At 41.7% G+C, this 15399-nt stretch overlaps 1 protein-coding gene across 1 annotated transcript in view; it reads right to left on the minus strand.

The window, feature by feature from the left end:
• The window catches only part of RRAGD (Ras related GTP binding D), a 43118-nt gene that overhangs the window by 18616 nt on the left and 9103 nt on the right, over nucleotides 1-15399 (minus strand). Inside the window, exon 2 of the mRNA XM_055330908.1 lies at nucleotides 5230-5525. Within this exon, the coding sequence (XP_055186883.1) occupies nucleotides 5230-5525 (296 nt within the window). The remainder of the gene's footprint in view (nucleotides 1-5229; nucleotides 5526-15399) is intronic.

Raw genomic sequence — 15399 nt, forward strand, 5'->3', positions numbered from 1 at the left:
TAAAAGCTGGTTTCATGAAATTCAAGTTTGAAAACTGAAGTTGCATCAACAAAGAGATGAAAAAGAAAGGCTAGAAAAACACAGCTGTAGGCAGTTGTGATGGAGCTTGATGATAGTCATTAAGATCAGCGTTGTAGTTTTAGGACTTCAAAATGACCCCATACCACCTAGGACCTACCCTGGGACACTATCCTTCCCAGACGTATGAGTCCCTTGGTGAACCGTGATGAATAGTTAGAGATGGAAACGCGATATGGGTCACTGGGAGAATGGAGAAGGAGCCAAGAGGAAAGGTAAGGGCCACTGATCTAGAGCACAGGTCAGCAAACCATGGCCTGAGGGCCAAACTGGGCTCATTGTGTGTTGTTCCTAAGTAAAGTTTTATTGGAACACAGCTACACTCATCTATTTACATATTGTCTGTGGCTGCTTCTGTGGTACAGCGGCACAGCTGAGTGGCATTCCTCTGTGGAAACTCCTCAGAGATGGAACAGACAGCCTGCAAAGCTTAAAATAGTTACCATCTAGCCCTCTACAGAAAGTTTGCTGACCTTTGATCTAGAGTAACTAACCCAAACAATGCAATACTATTTTTTCTCCTTCCTACAAATGACACTTTTATAGTAACATGATGAACGTCTACATATGCATCTCCCTGTTTAAGAAATCAAACACTAGGGGTGCCTGGCTGCCTCAGTTGGAGGACCATGCAACTCTTTTTTAAGTAATCTGTGCACCCAACATGGGCCTCAAACTCACAACTCCGAGATCAAGAATTGCATGCTCTATCAAGTGAGCCAGCCAGGCACCCTGAGCATGCGACTCTTGATCTCAAAATCGGGAGTTTGAGCCCCACATTGGGTGTAGACATTAATACATAAAATTTATTTTTTAAAAAAGAAAGAAAGCCCTTGTGTGTCTCTCCCCATCTTCCCAACCCACCTCATCACTCGACCCTCGATCCTCCAGAGGTATCCACTATCCTGAGTTTAGTGTTTATTCTCAATCATCTCTTTATGTGTGACTACATACGTCCTTAAACAACAAAATTCATTTATGTTGTCTCAAAATTTAGGGGGAGGCTGTCTGAGAAAAGACAACACAGGAAGCTTTTGGGGTGGTGGAAATATTCTGTATCTTGACTGTGAAGTGGTTACAAGGTATATGCATTTCTCAAACTCACTGAACTGCACACTCAAAATGAAAGAATTTTATTGTATGTAAATTATACCTTAAAAATTTGTTATTGTTTATGTCTTTAACTTAACAGAGGAGTTAAGGGGACATGTCTGTAAGCGAAATTAGCCAATATCAAGAGAGTATCACAAGCTCAAAAGATTAGAAATTGCTACTGTAACTTCCTTGCCAGGCATACAAGATGATCTGATTACCAACTAAGTGATGAAGTGGCACATACCTACAAGGACTAAAAATAACATTGGAGGGGTGCCTGGGTGGCTCAGTGGTTGGGCGTCTGCCTTTGGCTCAGGGTGTGGTCCCTGAGCACCCGGATGGAGTCCCACATCAAGCTCCCCTCAGGGAGCCTGCTTCTCCCTCTGTCTAGGTCTCGGCCTCTCTCTCTGTGTCTCTCATGAATAAATAAGTAACTAATCTTAAAAAAATAACATTTGAAAGAAGGAAATACTTGGTTTATTAGAATAGAGGGAGCATGGATGATTTTTCCCACTGTGTTTGTTGCTGTCTTCTACAACAAATAAAAATACAGGAAAAAAAGCACTGCTTAGTTCCATAATTAGATCTAAGAGTTACAGGGGCAGGTCACAATCACCAATGTAGATGAAGCCAACACTCCATTGTGGTTCCCAAAGCCTCAGGGGGCCAAGGGTGGCCTGGGAGGTGTGGGACATATTGGGCTCTGCCTGGGGGGCTGGCAGTGTCATGCAGTTAACTCACAGGAAACTGCTCTTGGTACTTTCATTCTCTTTTATTTTACAACACTTTGTGAGGACACATTTATCTCCCTGGTGATATATTTATCTGGCAATCCTGTGATTGTGAGGAATTCACAAGGAAAAAAATAAAAATATGAGGCGTCAGACCAACACAGCCCTGTTTAAAAATAAAGGCAATGACGTTCGAGTGCCTGCCAAGACTCCCTGATTTGCTTTTCTTTTCGGTACTTGTAAGCACATCGTATATAAATTTCTAAAAACATGGTTTTTATAGTCTGCTTCCAATACAAAAGTATGTATTAGGCTCCGAAACAACTTATTGAATTATTCCTTCCTTTTAGTAAATGATAGCTCTCAATAATGTTTTTCCTACTTTTTAAAAGTGGAACCTAAAAAGACAGATTTCTCAAACATTCTTAAACCTTTCTCTGCCCTCCCTTGGGGCGGGGGTGGGGGACCAAGAAGCAAAATGAAAGAAAACACATTTACCAACCCAAACTGAAGGGCAACTTTTCATGTTCAGGTAAAATTAAAACCAAATTACAGCTGCAACTTAAAAATAGGCAAGTGAACCTATTTTGGCCACATTATAGCTATACTACAAACACGTAGGATGAAAAAAAAAAAAGAACAAAAAAAAACACAACTAGGATAGAGTTGCATTGGACATTTGAATTCTATAAATGCAAACTGCTACGTAAGCATGGACAGGCTACTGAAGTGAGTACTTACTAAACTTACTAAGCCACTGTCTTGAAAAGATGAGTCATCTGGCTGGAATCCACTTACCCACGGGGAGGGCTACTATTGCTGCTCCCTTGTTCAACAACTACAGAAAGAGCAGTGGAGAGACTTAGGGGAAAAACTGGAGCTTAGAAGAGACAGCTGAGTGGGACATATCCAAGAGCTTGCCCCCCACGCCACCGCATGCACACAACCTGGACTGCTCTTCCGAGCTCCAGCTCCCTGATTTATGGCGCTGGCAGACCAAAGCAGGAAGGCAGTGGCTCCTGCCAAGGCCACAGAAGGGCCAGAAAACAGGTCAGTACAAGTGGGGCAGCCAAGAAAGCAGCAACGGACTGCAGGCCCAGGACCTGTTGCAGGTGTCTACAGCATGCGTTTCCAGATGGGCCCAGGGGAGGAGAGGCACTGCTTACTGTTCACAGATCGGGCCCTGGACTTTAAAGCCTCTCCTCAGGGGATCTCTGGATGGCTCAGCGGTTAAGCGCCTGCCTTCGGCCCAGGGCGTGATCCTGGAGTCATGGGATCGAGTCCCACATCGGGCTCCCTGCATGGAGCCTGCTTCTGTCTCTGGCTGTCTCTGCCTGTCTCTCTTTCTCTGTGTCTCTCATGAATAAATAAAATCTTAAAAAAAAAAAAAAAAAAGCCTCTCCCCAGCACACTACCACCAAAAAAGAAAGAGCGAGGCCCTCCTACCATGTGGCCGCACTCCCACAGCTACACTAGAAGTCCACGGTGCAATCACTTGGAACTAAAAGGCTTAGTCGGAAATTTCATTATTATATTAAACAGGCACTTAGTTCCCTGAAGGAATTTATGATGCTCTCGGGCATGAACAGTCTTCTCAGAGAATGGCTTTCCAAGTGTGGGCTCAGAACCATTATTACTAGCAGTTTACATACCCCTTCCTTCTAACACCATTGGCATTCCTGGAAGGGGCAGGTATGCTCGGCCCATGTGTCTGACTGTAGGTCCAGTTTCAGGGAAATACCATGCCCTGAACTTAGAGCGGGTTTAGTCCATTCCTGAAGACTTATTGCCATTTATTCCCAACAGCTATAAAAGAGAGCCCTTTGGAGAGCCTTAGGGCTGAGCTTATGTTTCTGGATACTTTCTAAGAGTGCCTGGACATGGGGAGAGTTTGAAGAGCATCACTGTCCCAATTCTGTTCCTTGTACTCTTTCCTAAGACTGGCATGCCTGAGATGCCCCTGCTGGCTCTCACTTTACAGGAGGAAGGCCTAGAATACCAAAGAGACAATTCAGGAGACTAGTTTGAACACTAATAAAGGGAATAACTAATACCTGGGTAATAAGGCTCTTCACCAGTCAAGGGATCCTCGCGTCTTTGCTTTCAGCAAAGCTAAAGGAAGGCTCAATCAGAATGTCTACTGATAAACTACTAGAAACAATCCCTTGTGATAGTAAACTGGGCAATTTAGAGGATATAACTTGGAAAGCGTTTAAATAATTGAGCGAATGCTATAACAAAACTCACTCTGTATCCATCTACTTATTTATGTGAACAAAGTTTCTCAGAACTTTTATCTACACAATCAAAAACAGAATTGACGCCAAATCTGGTCTTATTCAAGCATAGATATGTGAATCAAGTGGAAAAATATCCATCGTCTTAAGAGATATACTTAACAAAATTAGTTTTCTATATAATAATTATCCATAAAATACATAATAGTTTAATCAATTGTGTACCAATAATAATTATAATAACTTAATTAAAGAAAAAAACTTCAGGATGCCTGGGTGGCTCAGCAGTTGAGCGTCTACCTTTAGCTCAGGGCATGATCCTGGGGTTCCAGGATCAAGTCCTGCATCGGGCCCCCCATAGGGAGCCTGCTTCTCCGTCTGCCTATGTCTCTGCCTCTCTCATGAATAAACAAATAAATCTTAAAAAAAAAAAAAAAGAAAAACTTCACACTTAGAATTTTATCTTCCTAGGAAAGAGCCAACATTTAAAATGGAGACTTAGGGACACTTGGGTGGCTCAGCGGTTGAGCACCTGCCTTTTGCTCAAGGTGTGATCCTGTGGTCCTAGAATCGAGTCCCACTCCTTGCATGGAGCCTGCTTCTCCCTCTGCCTAAGTCTCTGCCTCTCTCTGTGTGTCTTTCATGAATATATATATAAATAAAATCTTTAAAAAAAATAAAATAAAATGTAGACTTATATACAAATTTTTGTTGCAAAGAACCTATGCTGTTTTATAGATGTCTGCCAAGAGTATCCAGGCAGGTGGGGAGGGGACACATATTTACTGTCCTTGGTCTGTATTGCAGCCCCCTCCATCTGTGAAGTTTCTATGATTTGCTGTGACTACACAACTCCCTAAGGGTGCTCACTGCTCTCTGGTTAGGGTTACACAGAGGAAGCCCTTTCCCCTTTGCAGCCCCCAGAATCCCCACTGAGAAACACTTGTTTGGTAAAAAAAAGGGCTAGTCCTGATTCTAAAATCCAAACCAAATCCAGTCACAAATAACCTGGTTTGAACACAGGGGAGAGGCTGCCTTTAGGGGGAGATGGGGCCTGCAGTCTCTTGTACCCCGATACTGAACTTCACCTGGGAATCGATGACAAATATCAGTGCTCCTGTTCCCCGGAAGATCATCTCATAGTCAAAGGTAGGATCAAAAAAGTCAATCTGTCCTGGGAAGTCCCAAATCTGAAAATTAACAAAGGAGCTATTGGAAACATCTTCCCGGCAGATCTTGTTTGTGCTCTCCAAGAACAGTGTTTCGTTGGGAGACATTTTGTGAAAGACAACTTTCTGAATAGATGACTTGCCACTTCTCCTCAGGCCCATGAGCAGGATTCTTGGCTTCACCTCAGTGCTGAAGGGATCGCTGAAGTCCAGAACTGGAGAAACCACAAAACAAGAATGAGAGTGAATCGATTTCACAGTGGTTAATTAGAGGAGTTTCACTTCCACCTCAGATGTGATTTATGATTCACAGTCAATGCTAATCTTCCAAACACAAAGACTGCTAACTACAGCACTCCCATTCATTGAGGGGCCTCTGAGTAAGTTCAGAACACGGAAAAATACTGTTTCACGATCTGTCACACCATTCCAGAGGGCCAGAAAACCTGTACAACTTCACATCACAAGCAGTGAAGCTGGTGTGAAGAATATAAAGCTTTCCTGGAGCAGACCATGACGGGAAAAATCCAGTCTCAGCATTCCAAAGCAACGTCTTCTTTGTCTAGATCATCAGAGTGTCTCTGCCCTAAAGAGATGCTTGTTCATTTGAGTTATGACTCAAACAATTTTGGACTTCACGAAAGTTTAAAACATTGGTGCTTCAAAAGACACTATCAAGAAAGTCAAGACAACCCACCAATTGGAAGAAAACACCTGCAAATCACATATGTGATAAGGGACTAGTCTCCAGATATATAAAGAACTCTTACAATTCAATAATAAAGACAACCTAATAAAAAAAATGGGCAAACGCTCTAAGTAGACATTTCCCCCAAAGAAGATACAAAAATGGCCAGTAAGCACATGAAACAAAGCTCTACATCATTAGCCATCAAAAAAAAAAAAAAAAAAAAATAGGATCCCTGGGTGGCGCAGCGGTTTGGCGCCTGCCTTTGGCCCAGGGCGCGATCCTGGCGACCCGGGATCGAATCCCACGTCGGGCTCCCGATGCGTGGAGCCTGCTTCTCCCTCTGCCTGTGTCTCTGCCTCTCTCTCTCTCTCTCTCTATCAAAAATAAATTAAAAATTTAAAAAAAAATACTAATGAAAACCACAATAAGATGCCACTTCACACCCACCAGGATGGGTATAATAAAAAAGACAAGTAATAAACAAGTGTTGGTGAGGCTATAGAATAATTAGAACCCTCGTCCACTACTGGTGAGAATGTAAAATGATGTGCTTTCAACAGTTTGGCACTTTCTTAGAAGGTTAAACACTGAGTCACCATATGACTCAGCAATTCCACTCCTAGGAATATATTCAAAGAAATGAAAATATATGTCCAATGTACTTGAATTTCTTTTTTGTTTTCTTCTGACAACCCCTCATGCTTTTCTCAGTCCCTGGTCCCACTCTAATTCAGTAGCGATTGGAAAGTAATTATTTTTTCCCTTCTTGTAATTAATAATTTTTTCCAAGTCTCTACAATTGTCTAAAACACATATTAATACTTGATAATATCTTAGTGAATTTCATTTACCATATATAATATTTTGATGTTTGAATTTGCAATAGGTTTAGGTAAACACATAAATTTCAGGTAAAACGGTAAGTTATGAATGAAGAAAAAGTAAGCAGGTACAGATGTGCACAGCAGCTACTCTACTACAAGCAACACTTCACTCCCACCCTACCCACACACACACTCTTTTCCAGTTCAACTTAACCCAATTCAATAATCTGCTGATGATATACAATAGAAGCAGTAATGCAGAAGCAAAGCACCCAAAAAGTCACCAGCTTTCTTCTTTTTCATCAGTCATTATATGCTACTCACTCACAGTACTGTCATTACAAGTCAATCTTAGTAAAATCAGGGCATAAATTAAAAAAGAAAACAGGGCTTCCCAGTTTTAAAATTTTCAGCCTGATAACATATCACAGTCTTCCCCTTTCATAGTGAGTCACTAAAAATAACAGAAAGGTATAAACCATAAAGTAAACAGATGAACAAATAAACATAAATATCTGAGCTTACACCAAACAAACAAAACCCCTCAAGGTTGACAGATTACAGAGAAATCCCTAAAAACCCCAAAGGTCAGGGTGAAGAGGGAACCTGCAGCCCCTGACTAGGAATGATAGGGTTCTGCTACAGAAGGTAGAACTGTTAGAAGCCTGAACAGGAAGGGACATGAAGACAATCAACAGGGTTGTTATTTGGAGAATCACAATGAGAAAAGTCAGCAGATAAACTCTACACTACTGCCACTTACCCAGTACACACTTCCAAGTAGAAGCAATGAGTGTAGGAGTTTGGGTATGAGGGAGAAGGCAGTGCTCCAAGGGCTCAGGATGCCCAGGAGGAACAATGAGCACCCACACTACCACTCTCCAAGTGCTCTGACCTTCCCTAATTCTCACTACACTTTGTAGAGTTCAACAGGCGGAAGCAGCACCATCTTCCCTCCAGACATTTCCTCAAAAGTCTAATATCCATATACCTGAACATACACCTGAAAAAGCAGGGTTCATACAGGAGTCACAGTAAACTTCCAAGTTAAGTATAATTAAAATATTCAAAAAAATAAAATAAATAAATAAAATAAAATGTTCAGAGAAAATGTAGTACCCATAAAACAAGAACAGAGAGTTTCAGAATAAGAGCAACCATGAAAAATGGCCTTAGAGATGTTAGAAATAAAAATATAATTGTGTGTATGGGGGGGTTAGATATATGGATTGAAAAGTAGAATAAAGATAAAGAGGGCAATAGTGAACTAGAACATCAAATCTTCTCAGAATGAAGTACAAAGGGATACAATGCTAGAAAGTATGAGATAATGGTTAAAGTGACATCAGGAATAATTATCTCAAACCAACAGAAAATATAAATACTTGACAAAATACATTAGAAAAGGGTCCAGAAGGATGCACCGCAAACAAAAAGTACATGAGTGAAAGATTTGGGGGGAGGGACGCCCAGGTCGCTCAGCAGTTTGGCACTTGACTTCGGCCCAGGGCGTGATCCTGGAGACCCAGGATCGAGTCCTGCATCAGGCTCCCTGCATGAAGCCTGCTTCTCTGCCTGTGTCTCTGCTTCTCTCTCTGTATTTCTCATGAATAAATAAATAAAATCTTAAAAAAAAAAAGATTTGGGGGAATCATCAAAGGGGTTTGGGCTTTAATTTTTTTTAGTAATCTCTACACCCAACATGGAGCTCCATCTCATAACTCTTGAGATCAAGAATTGCATGCTGCTTCGACTGAGGCAGCCAGGCACCCCTGTGACTTTAATTATAGAAAGGAAACACATTTATATTTATATAATTAAAATTAGTTTTTAAGAAAATGTTTAATGTAGAGAGAGTTCTGACAGATACAGAAATATTTCAAAATATTAAATATTCTTTATTTTTTAAAGATTTTTATTTATTTATTCATAGACACACAGAGAGAGACAGGCAGAGGGAGAAGCAGGCTCCACACAGGGAGCCCAATGTGGGACTTGATCCCAGGTCTCCAGGATCATACCCCAGGCTGCAGGCGGCACCAAACCACTGCACCACCAGGGCTGCCATTAGCTATTCTTTAAATTGTGATTTCAACTTAACACTTTCTCGTTAAGTGGTTGTTGTAAGGTTTCTGTTTTTTCAATACAATAAATATATTGGGATGCCTGGGTGGCTCAGTGGTTGAGCATCTGCCTCCAGCTCAGGACGTGATCCCAGGATCAAGTCCCACATCGGGCTCCTGCATGGAGCCTGCTTCTCCTCCCTCTGCCTATGTCTCTGTCTCTCTGTCTCTCACGAATAAATAAAATAAAATCTTAAAAAATAAAAATAAAATAATAAATAAATATACTGGTTAATGTACTGAAAGTAGTAAGGTCGGTTGGACAAAAAGATATGCAAAACATGGTTATCTTGGAGCTCCTCAAAATCCAGTCTAGACGATGTGGTATGGGCAAAAAGACAGAGAAAGAGATCATTGGAATATAATAAAGAATCCGGACATAAACCCACATATACCAGGACAACTGAGTTTTGACAAAGATTAAAGCCAACTCCATGGAGACAGGGTAGTCATTTTCACCAAATGGTGCTAAAACAAATGGATATTCTTATGTTAAAAAAAAAAAAGGAATTTCAATCCACATCTCACACAATATACAAAAATTAACTCAAAATAGATCAGAGACTAATTTTAAGTCTCAAACTATCCAACTTCTAGAAGAAAATATTTATGACTTTGGGTTAAACAAAGATCTTTTAGATATAACACCCTCCCCCCAATATTGATAAACTGGACTTAATTAAAATAAAATCTTCTGCTCTACAAATGACAGCATTAAAATAATAATAAAAAAAGGCAAGCCACAGATTAGAAGAAAATATTTGTAAATCATATATCTGATAAAGAATTTGTAGCTGGAATATGTAAGGAACTCTAAAAACTTACTAATAAGAAAACAAAACTCTATTTTCAGAAAGATGGGGAAGCAAAAGACTTAAACAGATAATCCACTAAAGAAGACTTATGGAAGGTAAATTTGTACATAAAAAGATGCTCAGCACATCATTAGTCATAAAGGAATGTAAATCAAAACCACAATGAGATGCTATTGCTCACTCGCTAACACGGCTAAAATTAAGAACACAGGCAGTAACAAGTATTGAGGATGTAGAGATACTAGAACTCTCATACACTGCTAGTGGAAACGTAAAATGGTACAACCATTTTAGAAAACAGTCTGATGATTTCTTGAGAAGTCAAACATATATTACCCCAGCTATTCCACAGCTATATATTTACCTAAAAGTAATCAAAGTATATATCCATACTTGTACACAATGGCTCAGAGCAATTTTATTTGTAATAGTCAAAGACTGTTAACAACCCAAATGTTTATCAACAGGTGAATGGAAAAAAAAAAAAAACAGGTGAATGGATAAACAAATTGTGGTGCATCTCAGCAATAAAAAATTGTTGATACATATGACTTGGATGAATATCAAAATAATTATGCTGAGTGAAAGCCAGTTGAAAAAGAATCACACTCCGTGATTTCATTTACGTAAAGTTCTAAAAACTGTAAACTCATCTACAATGACAAGTAGCAGATCAGGAGTTGCCTGGGAAATGGAAGAGGTAGTGAGAAGGGGTCAGAGGGAGAGACCTTGAAGGGGTATAAGAAAACTTTTGGGGGTGATGGATACATCCTTGGTTGCGGTGACGGTTTCACAGATGTACACTTACGTCAAAACTTATCAAACAGATGCACTTAATTTTTTTTTTTTTAAATTTTTTTTTTTTAAATTTATGATAGTCACAGAGAGAGAGAGAGAGAGAGAGAGAGAGAGAGAGAGGTAGAGACATAGGCAGAGGGAGAAGCAGGCTCCAAGCACCGGGAGCCCGACGTGGGATTCGATCCCAGGTCTCCAGGATCGCGCCCCGGGCCAAAGGCAGGCGCCAAACCGCTGCGCCACCCAGGGATCCCCAGATGCACTTAATTTTATGTCAAATATACCTCAATAGAGTTTTTTTATTTTTTTAAAGATTTTACCCATTTATTCATGAGAGACACGGGGGGAGGGGAGTGCAGAGACACAGGCAGAGGGAGAAGCAGGCTCCATGCAAGGAGCCCGAACCAGGACTCAATCCCGGATACCCAGGATCACGCCCTGGGCTGCTGAAGGCGGCACTAAACCACTGAGCCACCTGGGCTGCCCAACAGAGCTTTTTTAAAAAAGATTTATTTAGAAAGAGAGAGAGAAAGAGAGAGCCTAAGAGAGGGGCAGAGGAAGAAGGAGAGAAATCCTCAAGCAGACCCCACTGAGCATGGAGCCTGACATAGGGCTCAAGCCTACGGACCCTGAGATCATGACCTGAGCCAAAACCAAGAGTTGGTTGCTTAACCAACTGAGCCAACCAGGCGCCCCCTCAATACAGCTGTTTTAAGAAATGTATTCTCTGGGGCACCTGGCTGGCCCAGTCGGTAAAGCATAGACTCTTAATCTCGGGGTTTTGAGTTCAAGGCCCATGTTGAGTGCAGAGATTACTTTTAAAAAATTAGAAAATGGGCAGCCCGGGTGGCTCAGAGGTTTGGCGCCTGCCTTCGGCCCAGGGTGTGATCCTGGAGACCCAGGATCGAGTCTCACGTCGGGCTCCCTGCATGGAGCTTGCTTCTCCCTCTGCTTGTGTCTGTGCCTCTCTCTGTCTCTTTCTCTGTCTCTCTCATGAATAAAGAAAATCTTAAAAAAAATAAAGATAAAAAATTAGAAAGTAAATAAAAATAAAATAAAATTTAAAAAGAATACCTAAGAAAAAATGTTTAAAAATGTATCCTCAAGGACAAAAATGGAAACCTCAAGAGCTATAGTTATTCTATTATTACCTCACAAACAGTGTAGATCAATGCAAAGAGTAGGGGAGAAATGCCCATGGGCAGTAGGAAGGAACTCAGCACATTACAAGAGCTTTGAATGCAGACAAAGCAGCACAGGGTTTGGATGGGGATGATGGGTGTGGGGAGAAGGAGGCTCTCTGAGTGGAGCCCAAATGTAGGCAAAGGTAGAATGCCTTTCATAGAACAGGGAAGTATGTGTGCAACGAAAACTCAGCAGCCATGTATGAAAGTACCTTCCTATGCCAAGTACTGTGCTAGGCACTCTCCACACCCCAATCCTATTCAACTCTTTCAGGAATACATAGTATTACATCCATTTCATAGGTAAAGAAATTTCAGGCTCAGGAAGGTTAAGTAACATTCAAACCGAGGGCTAGCCCATCCAAAAATCTATGCATTCTGTTTCTGCTGCGCAACACAGAATCAACAATCCAACAGATATTGGACTGTGCAACAATCCAATCAAAGAAAGTAAAAGCTCATGTTAAATTATGTGCAAGCACAAAAATATTTAAGTGTTTATACATGTCTTTATTTCTTCCCAATTTATACTGCTGGATGTCAGTGTAGATTTTATCTTCCTTAGGGTCTGCAAGTGTCTCTGCGGCATGACCATCCATGCTGGTGCCTTGGAGGACAGACTTCCTCCTCCTGGGAGAGTGGGAGGTGATGGAGGCCACTGTGTAGAGAGAAGGTGGTGTATTTGCACGTTATGTATATACACAGACTGGCTGGGAAGTGAGATGCACATGCTGCTACAACATACACATGTGGTTGGAAGTATTTCCTTTTCCCTGCCAAATTCAGGCACAGGCCACCAACGGTAAACTGCTGGGCAATGGTGAGCCAGATCAGCGAGGGTACCATCAACTCTGTGGAGACCCCTCAGACCCATGCAGATACATTTTACATTTAGCAGGTATGGACATGTGCCAGGTACCTTGCTAGGTGTTTCTTAAACTTTTACCCCCTCCTCCTCAACATGACCTCTATCCCCCACCCCCCAGCAATGAGGAGGTACAAGTCTGTTTTGCACCTGAGGAATCTGGGAGAAGGAACATGCCCAAGGTCACAGGGCTGGTATGTGGTGGAGTCCTCACCTAGGGCCTTAGCCAACAACCAGATGGCAGTCAACAAAAACTGCAACAAAGAAAACAGAAGAGACTAGGAAATACCAGAGTACATCATGCATAGTAAGAGTACATACCACTAGCAAAACTCTTTTAGATTTACTTAGACATATATGGTGTTGATTCACAATATAAATGTTATTTGTTATGTGAACCACAGTCAAAAGCACTTTGTTAACCACTGCTATTGACCAGGAGAGGTTTCTTTTATCACAGAGGACTGCTGACAAAAGTCCCTCCTTTGGGGTGTTTGGCCGGCTCAGTCAGTAAAGCATATGACTCTTGATCTTGGGGTCATGAGTTTGAGCCTCACCTTGGGCACAGAGATTACTTTAGAAAATAAATAAAATTTTTATTTATTTTTAAATATTTTTTTTCAAAGACTTTATTTATTCATGAAAGACAGAATGAGAAAGAGAGAGAGGCAGAGACATAGGCAGAGGGAGAAGCAGGCTCCATGCAGGAAGCCTGATGTGGGACTCTAGGATCATGCCCTGAGGCAAAGGCAGCCACTCAACCGCTTTTATTTAGGTGTCGGTGTCCCTAAACAAAATTTTTTAAAAATTGATTTGCCATTACTCTCAAACACGATGGGCCTCTAGGGTCTGATACAGATCATGTATATATATATTTTTAAATCTCTCCTCTAATCCTCTCCCACCTCCCCTCATGCTTCTGAAACCTTGTGGGGTTTTTCAGAGACTCTCATCCCACTCTGGGAGTGATAGCAGGGAATGCACATCAGGAAATGCAGCACCCAGCCTCCTGGCCAGCTGGCTCTCTCCACTAAACTTACCCTGTGCATCACCACTTGTTCAAGAACATCATGAGCAAGGTGAAAGGAAGAGAATGAAGAATGAAGAATGAGAGCTGCAATAAAAGGACTAACACTTTAAAAAGAAAAAAAAAAAAAGATCAGAAAGGATTTGGGACTGGAGATGGCATCCCAGGGAGGGCCCTTTAGAAGTGTCAGCGGGTGCTGGAGGAAGTTGCCGGGAGAGGTGAAATTTACCAGCGGGCAGTTTGTTCAGTTTCATAAAGGTTCCCTGATCCTCTGCCAAGTGTTAGACCGGGCTGAGCCAGGGGCTGCAGACACAAAGAAAGATTCATTCCTTAGTGATTAGAGGAGAAAATTGACAAGAAAAACTGACAATTACAATGCACTGCTATCGAGGTGTACGGGCTCAGAGAGAGGGCTCCCTGGAGATAAATGTCTGAGTCTTAAAGAAAAGGAGGTGTGAAAGAGATGAACGGGGGGGGGGGGGGGGGGGGGGGGGGGTTGTGCCAGGAAGAGATTCTGGCTTCCCTGGGGTTAAAGAAATGTAGTTTAAAGGCAAGAAAAGGCTGCACACTAGCCAGTGACTTCCTTCCCACAGCATTTTGAATAAAATCCACTTTCTTTCCCCAGAAGGCCCTACAGAGGCTACTACCCTTTCATCCCCACTAGTTCCCTATCCTGTAACCACACTGACCTTCTGGTTCCTCACCTCTGGGTCTGGACCTGCTCCTCCCTCCACCTGACAGGCTTCCCTTAGTTTTCTTCCCATGTAGCCCAGCAGCAACTTTACCTCCTCTAGCTCAATCAGACCTCATCACTTCCTGGTCACCCTGTGTCTTCGGAATAGTACTTATTACTAGCGGCTCCTGGGTGACTCAGCTGGTTAAGCCACCAATTCTTTATTTTGGCTCAGGTCATGATCTCAGGGTCATGATCTCAGAGCCCTGAGATGGAGCCCCGCATATGGGCCCTTCACTGAGCAAGGAGTGCACGTGAGATGCTCTCCCTCTGCCCCTCCTCCCATTTGTCTTCTCAGTCTCTCTCACATAAGTAAATAAATCTTTTTAAAAATTAGTACTTATAAAAAAAAATTAGTACTTATCACTATACAAAACTATCTTTTTACTTTACACTTTTGTCTTCTTGTCTGTTTACTTGTTTATTGTCTGTCCCACATATAGATAGGCAAATCACAAAGCATGTGGCATGAGTCCAAGAAGTATCAGTTGATAGAGGAGCCTGTTACCTCCATAGCAAACAAAAACTGCAACAAAGAAAACAGAAGGGACTGGGAAATACCAGAGTACATCATGCATAATAAGAGTACAAACTGCTAGCAAAACTCTTTCAAGTCTACCTAGACATATGTGGTGCTAGTTCACAATACAAACATATTTTTTACTGCAGACCACAGTCAAAAATATTTTGTTGACTCTGTCACCCTACGAATGAGACCCTACGAATGAGATGCCAGGAAGTTCGGATTTTACTTTGAAAGCCATGAAGAGGGACGCCTGGGTGGCTCAGTGGTTGAGTATTTGCCTTCAGCTCAGGGTGTGATCCCAGGATCCAGGATCAAGTTCTGCACTGGGCTCCCTGTGAGGAGCCTGCTTCTCCTTCTGCTTATGTCTCTGCCTCTCTCTCTCTCTCTGTCTCTCATGATTAAATAAATAAATCTTTAAAAAAAAAAGTCATGAAGAAATCACTAAGAATTTTAGGGGAAACTAACATGCTCATTTTCACACTTCAAGAAGTTCACTCCAGAAACAG

Source organism: Nyctereutes procyonoides, unplaced genomic scaffold, assembly GCF_905146905.1.
Source record: "Nyctereutes procyonoides isolate TBG_1078 unplaced genomic scaffold, NYPRO_anot_genome, whole genome shotgun sequence".
Lineage (NCBI taxonomy): Eukaryota > Metazoa > Chordata > Mammalia > Carnivora > Canidae > Nyctereutes > Nyctereutes procyonoides.